Here is a 16,870-nt window from a genome sequence, read left to right on the forward strand (position 1 = left end):
AGAGACGTCTATAAATGATTTCACATTATTATACTGCACGATTGTGGAAGGCTTTCTCACGACACCCCTTTTTGTTGGCACGTCCACTATTTCAGGCACAGACTCCGTAGTGAGAAACATGACATCTCTTTTGTCTTTCCATTTTCCAATTATGATTTTACTGTTACTCTGTCTCATGACTAATTCACCCCTTTTTAATTTAGCCTCACTTACTACTTTTGGATTATGCTTCCTGTGTTTTCTCAGTGTGCCTATTAAATGTGTATCTTTGTACAGAAGTTCGTGTGCTAAATTCACGCTAGTGTAATAATTATCTGTGCACAAAACGCGACCTGAATGTAAAAGTGGTTCCATAAGCTGTAGCACCACTTTTGTACCAATTGGCTTTTCATTAGGTGTTTGCTATTTTCCTGTATAAATTTTAAAATTGTATGTGTAACCTTTCACTCCACATAGTTTAAATAATTTCACACCGTATTTGTGACGCTTCCCCGGTATATATTGGCGAAAGCTCAGTCGTCATCGAAAAGGAATCATCGTCTCATCTATACACACATTCTTGTCAGGAGTATATGCTGATTGGAACTTCTTGATTAACAAATTTTGCAAGGGAAGGAATTTTTTGAGCCTATCATCTGAGGCAATTTCGTTGTTTGAGAAGTGCAAATTGGACAAAAGAAGCTCAAACCTTATCCTGGACATGTGAACAAATTTTCCAATTTCATTTTTGTACAGCATATTGGTGCTAAAATAATCTTTCAAAGTGGGTTTACGATCCAAACCCATCCATATTAGAAGACCTAAGAAAACAAAAATTTCGGATTGATTTGTGTTTCTCCATTGTCCCAATAATGCTGTTTTTGTTAATGTTTCATTTGTAATTCCTGATACTATTTTCTGTTCAGCATATCTGTTGGTTTCCTCGGCAATAAGTGATAAGATATCGTTGTCAATAAATAATTTATAAAAATGAATTGGATGATCTCCTTCCCTTTGTGCAAAAAAACTTTAGGAGAATCCTGAATCTTCCGTGAAAGTAAATGTGTTCAAATTACCTACAAAATTATAAACTCAAAACTATAAAAGTGAATACCAATTTATATATTACCTGCACAATTATTCCAAATGATATTAGGATTAGGATTATTTAAAAAAATATCAGGTTCAGAATCGTTGTTGAGAGATTCTAGATCAGATTCGAATTCTAACTCTTGCCCATCACTGTTAATTTCTAAATTAGAGGAAGAAGAACACGAATCTTGATCATTTGGATCATCTATATCCATAGCATCATCATCATCATCTTCACTAATAAACTCATACTCCATTTCACTCATATTCTCGGCTATTTCACGTAGTTCAGCATCACTTAATTTTTTATTTGACATTTTAAGTACTAATTTTAGAACCGTAAACACACAAGACTAATATTGCACAAACAACAAGTTTCTGCAAGTCAGAAAATGGCCATAATATGCCATCTGCTGAAGGAGTCTCAAACTGCTCCGCCATAATTTTAAAAAATCGGTCATAGTACAGCCATCTGTTGATTAAGTCCCAAACTGCTTCGCCAGAATTTAGCAGTAAACTGTAGGAACCTAGATACGCATTTAAAACCATCAGAACTGTGTTCACCAAATGTACACACAGCTTGAAACATTACCATTTCATGTGACCAAATTTGGTACACGCAGTTTCTGGTAAACATCAACTGTGTACCAGAAATGGTACACACAGTAGCCAAAGTGTTAAACTTTAACACTGATTTACTCCCGATCACCATTTTATCATTGTATAACAATAAGCTCTTTATTTAATAGCTTAAAACTTTATTTAACCTTGTTAGGTCTGGGAACTTTGTATGATATCGTTGAACCTCCAGTTACTTACGGTATAAGTAACACTTATGGAAGTTTCGAACATTACGGACCATATGGTGTGTTTAGAAGGCCTAAAGACCCAGGTCAACCGTATTATCCCCCAGCCCAAAAATTTAAGACAGAAAATGAAAGCAAAGTGTCACTAAATACATGCAGTTGCAAACAGGCAAAATGCAGTCATTCTAAATTATTAGATAGAGAGGGATGTTTGAGAACATGTAAACATAACTATCCATTTCCTAAAAAAGGTATTTATGAAACAGATAATTTGTGAATATTTTTAGTTTTATTTATATTTTTTTAAGATTGGTCACAACTATTTATGTGTGATATAACTATATATGACTTGTCATGTTATTTTAAAATAAAACCATTTGGTTTCAAAACAGAGGTTTTTAAAAATCAGAAAAAGAATGTAACGTATTGTATCGTTGATTTATTGCAACTGCAACAACAATATTGCGATCTTTATATATTACAACTATCTGACAAAATAGTCACTTCAAATTGCCAACGGTTTTTAATAGCTAGAAATTCTTATAATTAGTCATAGCTTGCTAAGTACGGTAACCATCACCTGGCACTCATCAGCCCTGCAAGTCGTTAACCCTTATATTTTTGAAAGTACAGAAAAAAGTAAAAAAAAACTTGTTCCTGTAAGAGTGAAATTTTTATATGATTTTGTTCATTCATTGTGAAGTTTAAAAAAAATTCACAGGCGTTCTTAATGCGCACAATTAACTGACAGCTGAACCGACAGAAGTATCATATATGAATGAAAATAAACTTTGTTCTGTAAAGTTGAAATTTATATGTAATATCTTTATTTAAACGATTTAAACTAAGTAAGCAAAATGACAGACGGTTCTTGTTAGCATAAATCCTTGATAGGCGAGAGGAAAGATGCTATGAGACTGCAAGTAAGAGGCGTAGCATGAAAACTAATATCGATGCCAATTACATTACCTATGTAAAAATAGAAATTATTGGTAAAATATATGATAAAATAAACATTTTTAAATTAATCTTTATTATTATCTCTCAATACTTTCTTCATCAGCACATGGTTAATTATTAATGATTTCATCATCTAAAAAGAAACAGAGTTTTAATAATTTAATAATAACACATTACATCTCGGATCTTGCGCTCAATTATATAGAATGCCAAATATTTTTATGAAATTAAAAAATTTTGTATTACCTGTATTGTGTTCTTTAGCTTGACTTGACTCAGTATCAGCAGTATTAGCAGGCTGTTGGAATAATATTTCGTAGACAGAAGAAGGAACTGTATCCCCAGCAAACCATTTAAAAACGTAGTTTTCATCGGGCGATTACGAACTCCCCCACGCTACCTAGATTTTAATGGGTTCAGTTTTATAGTAGGATTTTACTGCCCCACGCTACTTAGGTCCTTAGATAATATTTTTGTGAACATATATAGTTTTTATTTTACTTTATTGTATTCAAAAAGGAACCCAATTCCCAAAGCATAAACGAAAATTTTAAATGATTAAATAATGAAACAATAACAATATAATCGAATAAAGTTTATTTAAAAATCTACATTAACTTATATACAATAACAAAAACGACAATGCTTAATTCTAATGTCTGATTAAAATAAGTAAGAGTGAACACTATATTTTAGATTTTAAAAGTTAGCTGCATAATAATTGCAAACTGACTTAATGAAGTTTAATTTAGTAATGTTTTGATTAACGTAATATTCATTTAGCCTATTTTCAATAAAATCAACTTTTCTTTTTGCCGTTTTATCAAAACCACCTTAGTAATTTCAGAAAGTCAATAATTCTGTTAGATTAAAATTTAAGGGAAAAAGTTCTTTTTTTTTCAATTTCACTCTCCTTTACTCATAACTGAAATAAAAAACTGTTCTGTTAAGTTTACACTAAACTTTGATCACCATGATAATTTTTCACCAATAATTTGGAAACGTTCTTGCTAGCTTAATATTCGAGCCAGCGGAATTAATAAAAATTATTTTTGAAATACCAGAGTGTTCTGCTAGGTTTTTACGAATTTATTACCACCCTAGAAATTTTTCTCCAACAACTAACCCATGTGGAAAGTCAACAATTCTTAGGTTAAAATTTAAGGTGATGAACAATCTATTTTTTCAATTTTACTGTACTCTATCAATCAATATTTCTGTTCAACATAAAAGCAAAAGAATTTAATATGACTATCTCATCTAAGATAACTAAAACAATAGTAGTTAGCAAAGAACCAACCAGATGTGAAATAGAAATTGATGGCATCAGTATCAATACTGATGCCATCAATTTCTATTTTACATCTGGTTGGTTCTTTGCTGTCTACTATTGTAATGTACATTACAAGTAATGGAAATAAAATACCTGGGAATTACACTGTCTAGCTATGAAGATCTGGACAAAGAAGTGAGAGATCAAGTACAAAAAGCAAATAGACTGGCAGGATGCTTTAATAACATTATATGGCGAAAAAGACACATTGACACTGAGATAAAGTCAAGAATTTATAAAGTCAGTGTAAGACCAATAATGACATACGCCTCAGAAACAAGACCCGATACAGCCACAACGCAAAGGCTACTGGAAACGGCAGAGATGAGAGTACTGAGAAGTACTACAGGAAATACGCTGAGAGATCGAAAGAGAAGTGAAGACATTAGAAGAAAATTTAACGTACAGTGTATAAATAAATGGACACAAAATAGAAAAAAAGAATGGAATAACCACAAAAGCAGAATGGAGGAGACCCGTGTCGTCAAAATAGCAAGAGATAAGTCACCAATCGGCAGAAGAAGTCTCGAATGACCGCGCAAAAGATGGAGTGACAACCTTCCATAGAGGTATTAATCCGCCAATGAACAAGCAGAATTGGTTATAAAGAGGAAGAAGAAGAGGAAGACAATTGTTTACCCCTCTATAAGAATCCAATACTGCTAGGTTGAATTTTGAACTGACAAAACAAAATTATAAAAAGTATTTTTAATAATTTTTTTGTATTGTACTTTTACTTCAACATACTACTATTTTTTTCTATCTTCATATTTTTCACCTAACACACTGGGCATAAATTCCGAACTTTACGTTCTAATTTTGGGGGCGTAAAGTCGTTCTTTTTCGTCCGGTATAAAAAAATGCACGTTTTCACATTTCAAAAGTTAAAAATCAACTATAGACGTGACCGTGCGTAGATGAATGTGCACTGGTGTTTACTATTAAAAATTACTCAAAACCTATTGTACTCAGTATAAAACACACTCAGGGACAGACAATAGGCGCTATATTTGCAATTTATTGCCAAAGTTAAATAATAGTGAAGAGGGCGGTATCAATTTAAAATCCGATAAAGATTGCAGACCCCACTCCTTGATTCCTTGATTGGCGGTACACTTCGCTCAGGTCTATGGATGTACCCAATAAATACTAATCTTTTAACAATCGGTGCGCAAGGTGTACTGACCCTCCTTTACAATTAGGTAATTAATGTAATAGACATAATAAAATTATTTCAATTTGAATATTTCTTACCTGGTAATTATTCTGTGAAATATAACAATTCCATTGTATTTACTAAAACTCAACTTGATTTCAGTTATTTTATATTCATAAAAGGGGCTCACGATTCGATTTCTCTTAGACATGTACTCACTACTATAATTAGAGTCAATTTTTTAAAACAGTCAAAATTTATAATTTTTGTAATAAAGTATTTTCATATTTTCAATATTTAAAAAAAATACATATTAGTTAGCACAGAGTAACATTTCAGAATGTGTTTAATTAAGGTAGTTAAGAAAACAATGACTAGGCTGGTAAAAATATAGTAAAAATCTAGCAGAGCACTTTTGTATTTCCAAAAATATTTTGCATTTAGCTAGCGTGAATGCGTAGCTTGTTGAATGTTTCCCATTAACTGTGGCTTAAGGGTCAAAAATTATGAGGGTGGATAAAATTTAGTAAAAACCTGGCAAGCAATTTATACTTTCAGTTACAAGAGGAGTACAGTAAAATTGTAAAAATATATTTTTTATCACCTTAAATATTACCCCAATAGAATTATTGACTTCTCCTAAGGAGTAGTTGAGGGGTGAATAATTACTAATGTGGTAATAAATTCATAAAAATATAGCACAGCACTGTAGTATATCATAAATATTATTTTTGGAATTGTACTAATTTTAACCGCAAGCCAGCAAAATCGCTCCCCTTAAGGGTGGTTTGGTGGTGAAAAATTATTAAGGTGGTAATAAATTAGTGAAAAATGGGTAAAAAAATATGCGATCGGCAAAAAGTTTTTTCTGAATTCTGCTAGCTTGAACCTTAAGCCAGTAGAATCGCTCCCATTAAGGATGGCTTGGTGGTGAAAAATTATTAGGGTGGTAATAAATTGGTGAAAAATGGGTGAAAGAATATGCCATAAGCAAAAAGTTATTTTCCGAATTCTGCTAGTTTGAACATTAAGCTAGCAGAATCGCTCCCCTGAAGGTTGGTTTGGTGGTGAAAAATTATTAGGTTGGTAATAAATTAGTGAAAAATGGGTGAAATAATATTACGTAGGTTAAATTGTATTCCGCTCATTTGTCCCCGCTGGCTTGAAGTACCAGGAAAAAGCTCATTTCCAGGTACTGTAGGAAATGTCTTCTGAAATAGAATATTTTTTTGTAATAATAGAAAAAGATTTTTCCCTTTTCTTAAAAGCTTGGATTGAAATTCATCCTGTTAATGCGTGAAAGCCAGGAAAACTTTGACATAAAATGGGCCCTTATTTAATGTGTAATTGTTAAATATTAATAGATTTTTTTAAATTTATCTTCCCATATTTGATACAGTTTTTTAAATTATTGTTGCAGAGGTTCAGAGATTCCAAGCATTATTATGAAGATGTCTGTGTCGGACGCTTTTATTAAAACATTGGATACATCGCTATCCATTTGGCATGTATTATATATTATATATATATATATATATATATATATATATACATATATATATATATATATATATATATATATATACATATACATATATATATATATATTTATATATATATACATATATATATATATATACATATACATATATATATATATATATATATATATATATATATATATATATATATATATATATATATATATATATATATATATATTATTTTTCGTTTAAAATCTTCCTGCAGATAAGAAGCACTACAGGTATACAGTACAGGTACCTATACGAAATAAGACCCATCAATTTTGCCGTTAGATAACCTGTCCTATTTCCACCAATTGAATTCACGTTACGCCCTTTACTTGCACATTCGTAGCATCTTTCCCCTCACCTAGCAACGACTTAGATCGTGGCATATTATCATGCACGTTGCGTTTCAAGCCCGTAGCATTTAGTTGCTGAAAAATATAATTTAAATGATTTTAAATATGAACAATTCACACTGTCTGGAACGTATCGTATCAGACACCTTACGTTTCCGTTTAGTATATCCGAAAACAATATTTTACCGATGCCGATTGCTACGGAATGAGTCGAAACCTGTTGGTATGGATAATGTGAATTAGAGGTCCGTAGTTTTCTCCTAGTTGTATTTAGGTATTTGTTTGATTTTGATATTTTTTAGTATTTACAAGAGTAAAAGAGTATTAAAAAAAATAATTTTCAAGGTTATTTTGTCATTTATGCATAGGTTTTCATTGCTTTGTGACAACTAAGCACGAAAGTGATAAACAATTAGGACTTTTGCACGGAAGTGATACCTCTTTTTTTTTTAAGATACTCTTTGGTTTGAAATTTACAGTTTGATAGTACAAGTTAAAATGGATTTCGAAAAATTAATGGAACTCGTACGCGGTGAAGAAATTTTATATAACTATTTTATATAAATGCTATCATGATGGAAAAGCGAGAACCCATCCTCCCCGCACCAAACTGAAACATTCTATGTATGAAAATGAGAACGCGCATTCCGATTGCTGGACTGGAAACGCTACCTGCCGGAAACTATACGTGCTTATACTAGCCCAAACCGCTCATTTTTCATACTTACTTTAAATCGTTTAAATAAACACATATAAATTTCAACTTTACAGAATAAAGTTTATTTTCATTCATATATTATGACAAACCTTTCGGTTCGCTTTTCAGGTACCTGTGCTCATTAAAAACGCCTGTCAATTTTTTTTAAAGTTTACAATGAATAAACAAAATCATATAAAAATTTCAAGCTTACAGGAACAAGTTTTTTTTTTAATTTTTTTTCTACACTTTTAAAAATATAGGGCTTGATGACGTGCAGGGCTCATGCGTTCCAGGTGATGGTTATCGTACTTAGCATGCTATGACTCATCATTATAGGAATTTCTTGCCTTACAGAGACAACGTTACTTGGAGTGTTCAGTAGCTCTCCTACTATTATATTTTGTGTGTCTTGTGGTAGTGTTAGGACTGCACTTAGAGACTACACTTAGAGAGGAAATATTTATCCTATCTTTTGACTTGTTCCTGTCGTGGTGTTCATCACTTGTATTGCTTTTTACAATTGGTTGGCGAGTGGCATATTTTTTGTTTGATAGTTCTTTAATGAGATTATATAATTGTCTCATGTTTTCATGTCTATCGGTGACCTGCACTTCTTCAGCAAAATTTTCTGCCCACTTTCTTTTGTATTTATTTATTATTTACAACTTAATTCGCTTCCCTTTACCTTTCTATGGTCGTTCCGTTTCTGGTTCTATTCTGGAATGTCGAAGAAAACCATGAGTCGTGTTTTTTTAGGTCTGCCAACTTTCGGCATTTGTCGATAGCGATGCTCTCAAACTTACGGATATATCGGTAGGGTGCAGGTATTATATATACGAGGTATTTTGGGTTCGAACTGTGCTTTAGAATGATTCCATCGCATTCTATGTTTAGTCTGTAATTTTCCTTGTGGTTGTTAATATGGAAAGCTGGTTCTTCAGTCTTCGATGGGTTTGGTTGTAGGCCCCATTTCTTAAAGTATCTGTTAACAGTGTTTAGATCTGCTTCTATGGTGTTTTCGGCGATTTTTATGTCTTCTTCTTGAGCAGCCAGAGCCATGTTATCAGCATAAATAAATTGGCGCGAGGTGGTAGTTGGTACATCTGACGTATAAATATTAAAAAGAAGAGGTACTCTTGTGGTAAGCCGTTTTGCAGTTTTCTGAACTTACTGTTTTTCCCATTTAGGTGTACTTGGAACAGTCTGTCACTTAGCATTTGGTTTATCAAACTGTTGAACGAACGGCATGGTACCATCTGGTATATTTTAAATAAAAGATCCTCCTTCCACACTGTGTCGTAGGCGCACGTCAAGTCTATTAAAGCTGCTACTGTTTTAAGTTTCTTTTGGAATCCGTTCTCAATAAATGTTGTTAAGGAGAGGCTTAAGACTTGATCGCCACAGCGTCTTCCCGGCATGAATCCTGCTTGTACTTGAGGAATATTTGGCTTTGCATGGTAAAATAATCTCGTTTGGATTATCCTCTCCAATATATTATAGCAGACGCTTAAAAGAGCGATTAGTCTGTAGCTCTTAGGTAGTGTAGGGTCTTTCCCAGGTTTAGACATTGCGATGATCTTTATTTTTTTGAAGGATTTTGGAAACTTCTGCTTAGTCAATATTTGATTGTAAAATTCAAGAAACCACTTACTGGTATTTGGACTAATGTGTTTTATAAATTCAGGATAAATGTTTTCAACTCCTGCGGCTTTGCGGCATTTAATTAATTTTAGAGCTTCTGCAAGTTCTTCTGGCTCGATAGGCTTCATTATTGGTAGGCTTTGTTGTGTTGAGCAATTTTGGCTTCTTTCAACTGAAATCTAACTTCTCTTTTATGATTTTTTTCTATTACTGGTTTTGAAAGGTTGGCTATGCGTTTGCCTATGTCTTCCGGTTTTGGGGCTGTAGAGTTTGCTGTAGCGTTGTTTGTGCCAGAGTCTAGTCTCCTTAGAAGGTTCCATGCGGTGCGGCTACTGTGTGTGAAATTGAGATTTTCTAAAGTTTCCCTCCACTTTAAACTTAAACTTTCCGTTCAATTAACATTTGTTCACAATTTTAGATTATAAAGAAACTAAGAGCGGCAAAAATATCTAGTTTTTATTTAGGTGAATGTGAGTCAATGAGTCATACCGTTTATAAATTATGACAGGACGTTGTAGTTATACATAGAAGATACTCGTTTCTTTAAGATTTTTTTAAAACCGTTATAAAAAATGGAAGGCAGAAGTATAATAAATCATATTAGGAGTTCAAACGATTTCGTAAAAGGACATTTTAATCAAAGTATATATTTAAATACATACAGTATGAAATTATAAAGGCAGATATTTTCGAAGAGTGAAAAACTTAATATTTTTTATAAATATTTTGTTAAAAATAACATTCATACAACTTATAAACAAATAGATGAATATCAGTATAGACTTAGTATAAAGTCATGTTTGCAGTTTATTAATGTTTATATTTAATTGTATGCTAGAGATTTAATTTAGATAATCCGTTGTAAAAATATATTCAGATATAAATAAGATTTGTTTCATCATTTTTGTTCTCTGGGATGAATTTAGGATAGAAATAATAATAAAATAATATTAACTTTACTACTTTAGTATTATTATCTTAATATAATAATAATAGTAAGTAGTATTAACAATTTTTACCTAATGTTGCAGATCAATCTAGAACTCTTCGCCTGAGGGGGGGTGGTATGCCCACGATTGAACAGAATCATTCTATTCTCCTAAGAACCAATGAAAATCTCATAAAAGAATCCAATGCATTATTGAATTCTTTCAGAAATAATAGAATACGAGGTGGAGGAATGTTTAATCAAGAGCCGGTAACATCTAGATGTATAACTCCAAAATCTGCAATAACCGAATGCAAGTCTATTATGGATCAATTTGACCAAGTCGTAAATGCGTATAAAAAGGCTTTGGGTAATTTTTGCTTTATTCACTTTTACTCCCATTTATTTTAAAATATTACGTTTATTTAGTAACTAAAGGTATTTGAGCTAGAATCTTTAAGAAGATTTCATTATAATACCAAGCAATGCCTTATTTTAGTAATAAACAATATCAACTTTATAAATTATAACTAAATGTCTATTTGAAGTCTACAAATAGCATTTCCAATTCAAAGTATTCATGTGATTTTTCCAATATTTGTTTCATTGTGTGTATATCTATTGTTTATCTTTCTTTCTGCAAATCAACACTGCTATTTTTTCTTGTGTAAAAGTGTAAATTTTCAGTTAAATTAGCTGAAACTTTGCAGATATGTAGATTTAGTTATGCTAATCAAAGGTTATCAGTGTGCTAAGACTCATAAATCAATTGTTTCTGAGTAACAGAGGTTCAAAATGTCGGTTTTTATTTCTTATGAATAATAAATATTTGTAAAATATACAGAATGTGATAATGCATGAAAAATAATGACAGTTTGCTATATAAACATATGCTGCAAATAATTCTTTTTTCAAGATACAGGGTGGTAAATATTTTCTTACAAATTAACCATTTATTTATTGCTTTAAAACTGGTAGAGATATGCAAATGAAATTTGAAGCGCATGTGGGTAATGGTGTCATTGGCGTGCATACCGGTAATGGTTTCAACATAAAAAAAAAAAAATGTTACGCCACTGTAATTTTTTAAATTAAAAGCGATTTTTAAATTTTTTGTTTAATTTGTGACGTAAAATCATTCTTTTTTATATAAGGCTCCGTTTTTATGTAATAAAAATAGGACATCTTAAGGCGTATTTTTCATGGCTTTAATACATTCTCAAGAACTGTCTAATAAAATTAATTAACATTAAACTAGAACAACAAAAGAAAGTATTACTAATAAAATTTCAAATAAGCGTAAAGCTACAGCAAATGTTAAAAATGACCTCCCTGGAAAGTGACACCAGATGCAAATCTTAGTCTCATTGGTTATCATAGTCGACAAATATTCCTGGTATATTTCTTGTTTACTTAAAATAAATACTACAATTTACAAGTCACCTCAATACTACAACTAGGTATCTCAAATATAACACTTCTAAGGAAAACGCATTTAAACATTTTTCCAAAGTTTGAATTCCTCTCTAGCCTAAAACTGATACAATATTAAAGCCGAATTTCGTTTTTAACATTTTAACCTTTTTTTGTTCACTATGCATAAAGTTTAATAATGGATATATTTTACAAGATTTGGATTATCAGGAGAAAAGTTAAAAAATTCCCAGTTAACTAGTTGTTGAATATGAATCTTCTGTTCTAAACAAATCAATTGATCTGCATTGATACCAATCACATAATTCTTCAACCATGAGTTCTGCCTTCGGCCAACAGATCTTCTTCCTTGAATCTTTCCCTGTATTATGAGTCTCAAAATTTCATATTTTGGTCCCCTCATCACGTGGCCTAGGTATTCCAGTTTTCTGGTTTGTCTAGTGGTGATTAGTTCTGTTTCTTTACCAACCATCTCCAGTACTTCTTTATTTGTAATTCTATCAGTCCATGATATTTTTAATACTCTGCGGTATAACCAGAGTTCGAAACCCTCGATTCTTTTTAAATTGCATTTTTTTAATGTCCAAGTCTAAGCTCCATATAATAATATTGAAAATATATAACAGCGAATATTACGTAGTCTGATCTACAAATTTAGATTTTTGCACGTTAGGAGTGGCTTCATTCGTATAAATGCTGATCTGGCAATCTCTATTCGCCTGTTTATTTCTGAAGTTTGATCATTGGTTTCATGGATCAAAGTTCCCAATTACTGATATTTTTCTACTTGTTCTATCACGTAACCATATAGAAGAGCGTGTCCGTTTGGTTAAATTGAAATGTCTAAAACCTTCTTCAGAAAATGATTCTTTAACTCCATAGTGAACGGGTGTGACTTCCTAAATCTTAGACGTATTTGAATGTGAATTGGTGCGTGATACTTCTTTAATAATGATTCAGCATTTTTTTTAAAATTAAATGGTGCTGAGGTCAGGTATGTATTCTGCATGCGTAAAAGAGTGAGATGTCTTGTGCCGCTATAGCAGCACTTGTCAGTGTGGTTGTTTTTCAGTTTTCTGAAAGCGATTCAGTAGTTTTCTGAAGATAAGGCGGAAATGCAGCTATGCTGGTATTGGATAACTGTGCAGCATTTGTTAAAATATGATAATTCTTATATCTCTCTAGCAGCATATTTTCTATTGCTGTTCTTCAGTTTTTCGAAGACTAAAATACAATATATCTATGTTTGATCGCTGATTCATATTCAATGTGCAAATATGCATCAAGAAAATATGTCTCTGTTCTTTTAAAAATTCTTTTAAAATTTTCGTTCACTTGACTGTGAATAAGTGCGCTTGACGTACAATGAACACCTAAATCCAATATCTTCAGAAAACTGTAGCTTCAGAATAATAGTTTTTCAGACCTAGGTCCTATTGACTTTCTTAATCTACGCACTGAGAACTATCATTGATCAAACTTTCGTTTAATTTGACCGGGGCCTCCATCAGGATAGTTGCGGGGTCCTTTGTCAGCATATTTAGTATTTGGTCTATTTTACTTTCATCTTTGTGACTTTTGACTAAAGTTCTTGGTACTTTTTGACTTATTTCAACATTTGCTTGATTTCTAATTATTTCCTTTCTGATATTTTTCGGGTGTATATTCATAAGAATGCATATTATTATTGCTATTACTCGCGATAAAACTACCCTCATCACTCAACCCGTTGATGGATGGTGGTTTTCTCAAACAATAGGTAGTTTTCTCTTTTTTACGTTTAGTTGCGAATAGCCTATTTTTTCCTTGATAAGTTTATTCTTCACATGAATTAACTTTCAGTTATTTTGAAACTGTTGAATGTATCCCCATCTTGACTTTTATAAATATTCTCGTCTATTCAGCCTTTTTATATTCTTAGTTTCCTTGCGCTGTCATAATTTTATAACTATTATCTACTACTGATGTATTTGCGTCTCTTTCCATATATTTTTTAAATTACTATGGATTAACACTATTTTATTATAAACTACAAACAAAATCACTTTCAAAACTATCTCCTATTAGCTTAAAATTTGAAATTATTCAGGAGCCGATTTTTCATACGTTTGTTCATTTTACTAGAGGTGGGAATCCATTATTACGTACGTGGTATGGGCGTTGTTGTGGATTAAGTGTGATTTTAATCGTTGTTTCTTGAAATTAAAGTAATTTTATACTTTTTTGGTTTTTTTTTCTAAATAAATTGACGATAACTAACATTTTGCTTTAAGTGTCATCAATTTAGTAGTTATAAAATATAAGGCCACGTTCCTCCAAAAAACGTGTTTTTATTAAATAAATTTTTTTTAGTACAAAAATATTTTAAAATCAAAATTTTTCAAAGTGAAATTTTATACATACTACTTGGTAGTTCTTAAAAATGGTAGTTCTTAAAATGGCTGCTTAAACTCTTCCAATTTATTGGTGAGTGTTATCATTTCTTGGAAACTAATCATCCCAAAGGAAAAAACAAAATGATCTCATATTCTGTATAAGTTGGCTATGCTTGGCACTACAAGAATAAATATTTTTTTTCTAGTACCGACCATAGAGAGACATCTAAAGAGTAAAATGCCGTTTATGTCAGATGCCAGATGGAAGAGATATGCCAGATCCACCGCTTGATGCGCATATCTCTTCCATCTTTTCTACCTACTTTAAAGGTCGCGTGTAATTTTATACTATTTCTAAGAGTATTTTCTAGCAATTTTGTTTTTTGTTTTTTGAAAATTGTTTGGAGCAGTCTGGTCCTAAATCTATCTATTTCGTAGAATTTTTGAGTAGTTAATGGGCACTACCCATCCAAAGCGTCAACCTAAATATTGGTTTTTAGATGGTCAGTCGAATCGTTGCTTCTTAACTCATCAATTCGATAGACATTTTTCGGTAGCTTTATGTATATTTTTTAACCAACTCATGGATGTCAGTGGTACCTTTTATCTGTTAATTATACTTCTGTATTGTTTTCTTCACTTTTTGTTGTCTATAGTTTGGTTAATATCCTCCGTGTACAAGAGTGACTTTATTGTGGGTGTTCGGAATTCGTGTGTGATCTCCATTTTATTTCTTTTAGGGCTCTTCAGTTTGTTTTCGCTTTCGTGTTCTATATTGTTAGCGAGCTTCTTTTAATTTAAGAATTTAAGCGCATTGAAGTGTGTTTTTATAAACAATCCATTTATACATAAAATATTCAAACAGTACAAAAATTTAAACAATTATTTAATTAAAATTTTATTAATATAAATTTAATTTAGGACCTTGTGGTGAAGTGACATGCCCCTTTGCTACTAATGTGATAGAAGATCAGTGTAGAGATTACTGTAAACAACTAAAACAACCGGAAGAACCACCGAAAGGAAAGAGCTGTGAAAGTATTCCATGTAAGCAAGATTTTTGCCCTTATCGCGAAAAACCATATCCGTTTGGATGTGGCACCTCTAACTGTGCATATGCTAAGTACAAAACAGGTTGGTAATGGCAAGTTTAAAATAGCAGGCTTGAAAATGATATAAATAAATATTTTATAGGCTCAATAGAATTTTGCAAAAAATATAATCATTATATAAATAGAATTCTTATTGGTATACCATTTCAGGTTTTTAATTATGTATAAGATATTGTGGATAATTTTATAAAATCGCAAAACGTTTATGCATAGTATAAGCCAAATGAAATAAATACATACTTAACCTTCCACTACACGCACGCGGATTTACTGTCCGCGCTTGATTGAAATATAGAATTTCTCGCATACCTCCCACTATTTTCTGTAGCCGTTTTATATATCTTCGTCCTCTCAAAAAATAAATCCCTAGAACTGTCTATAGAAAATGTCACACTGAAAGTGCAGTACGGGTAAGATACGGCAATGCTTTTCTTATGGAGAATAAACGCGCAGGGTTGTCGGTTTTCTCCAGCTGTCGATTGCTCATTGTCTCACAGGACCGGCTTGGATAAAATGCATCTGCCGGCAGTACGAGTAAAATATTTTATATCATGTATACGTATACAGTAGAATAAAAAGGCATTGATGAGTTATTGACAACGAAAACTATGAATTTTGCATATAAAACGTCAACATGAGATATACAATTGACTCATATTCATAAGAGTAACATTTGAACACCTCTTTACAACATACAATAACTGTAGTTTTAATGTTTTACATAAAATAGAAAAAACCTACATAATTTCTAGGAAAGAATTTGGAAACTTGGAAATGATATTATTTATAGATATTATATATAATATTCAAATTTCCAATTCTTTCATAGAAATTAGATTTTTTCTATTGTATGTAAAATATTGAAAATACAGTTATGTTGTTTCTATAAATAGGTCTTCATTTCTTTTGTAAAACTTCTGCTACAAATTACCATCATTAACATAATCACCTAAATATGGCCCTAAACTTGTTTGTCATAATTAGTATTTGATAAACTCCAAGCTTTCCCTATTTCACCCCCTACCCATCCTTAGGGTGAAAGTGCTTTTGGAAAACGAAACTACATTTCAACATTTAGTCCGAGTTTCAACAGAGAGCATGGCGTCCCATAAGTTTAAATCCGGTGAATTATTTAACGGTTGCGCTAAACTCGTAGTGTTAAATGTGTTGTGTTTTTTACAAAATACGGAACAACTTAATGTAAGTGCTGCTGTAAGACGTACTTCGTTGATGACTGGTGTTAGCGAAAGAAGCATTTACAATTTCAAAAAAGAAAAAGAACAGAGTGGAACGTTGAAATCGCCAAAAAAACGTAAAAAACGAGTGTGTCAATCAAATTCTAGAATATTCACATATGAAGAGGGTGTAAGAAGTATTTTACGGAGAATTGTTCATTGTGAATTTTTCATGAAAAATTTGCCGCCATTCTTAAAGCATATACATAACTTCATACAAGGTAATGAGAATAT

General features: G+C 31.7%; 1 protein-coding gene across 1 annotated transcript in view; it reads left to right on the forward strand.

The window, feature by feature from the left end:
- Positions 1 to 16,870, forward strand: part of LOC140443672 (uncharacterized) — a 70,830-nt gene that overhangs the window by 18,834 nt on the left and 35,126 nt on the right. Inside the window, exons 5-7 of the mRNA XM_072535045.1 lie at positions 1,847 to 2,128; positions 10,584 to 10,850; positions 15,211 to 15,423. Of these exons, the coding sequence (XP_072391146.1) occupies positions 1,847 to 2,128; positions 10,584 to 10,850; positions 15,211 to 15,423 (762 nt within the window). The remainder of the gene's footprint in view (positions 1 to 1,846; positions 2,129 to 10,583; positions 10,851 to 15,210; positions 15,424 to 16,870) is intronic.

Source organism: Diabrotica undecimpunctata, chromosome 6 (genome assembly GCF_040954645.1).
Source record: "Diabrotica undecimpunctata isolate CICGRU chromosome 6, icDiaUnde3, whole genome shotgun sequence".
NCBI classification, from domain to species: Eukaryota; Metazoa; Arthropoda; class Insecta; order Coleoptera; family Chrysomelidae; genus Diabrotica; species Diabrotica undecimpunctata.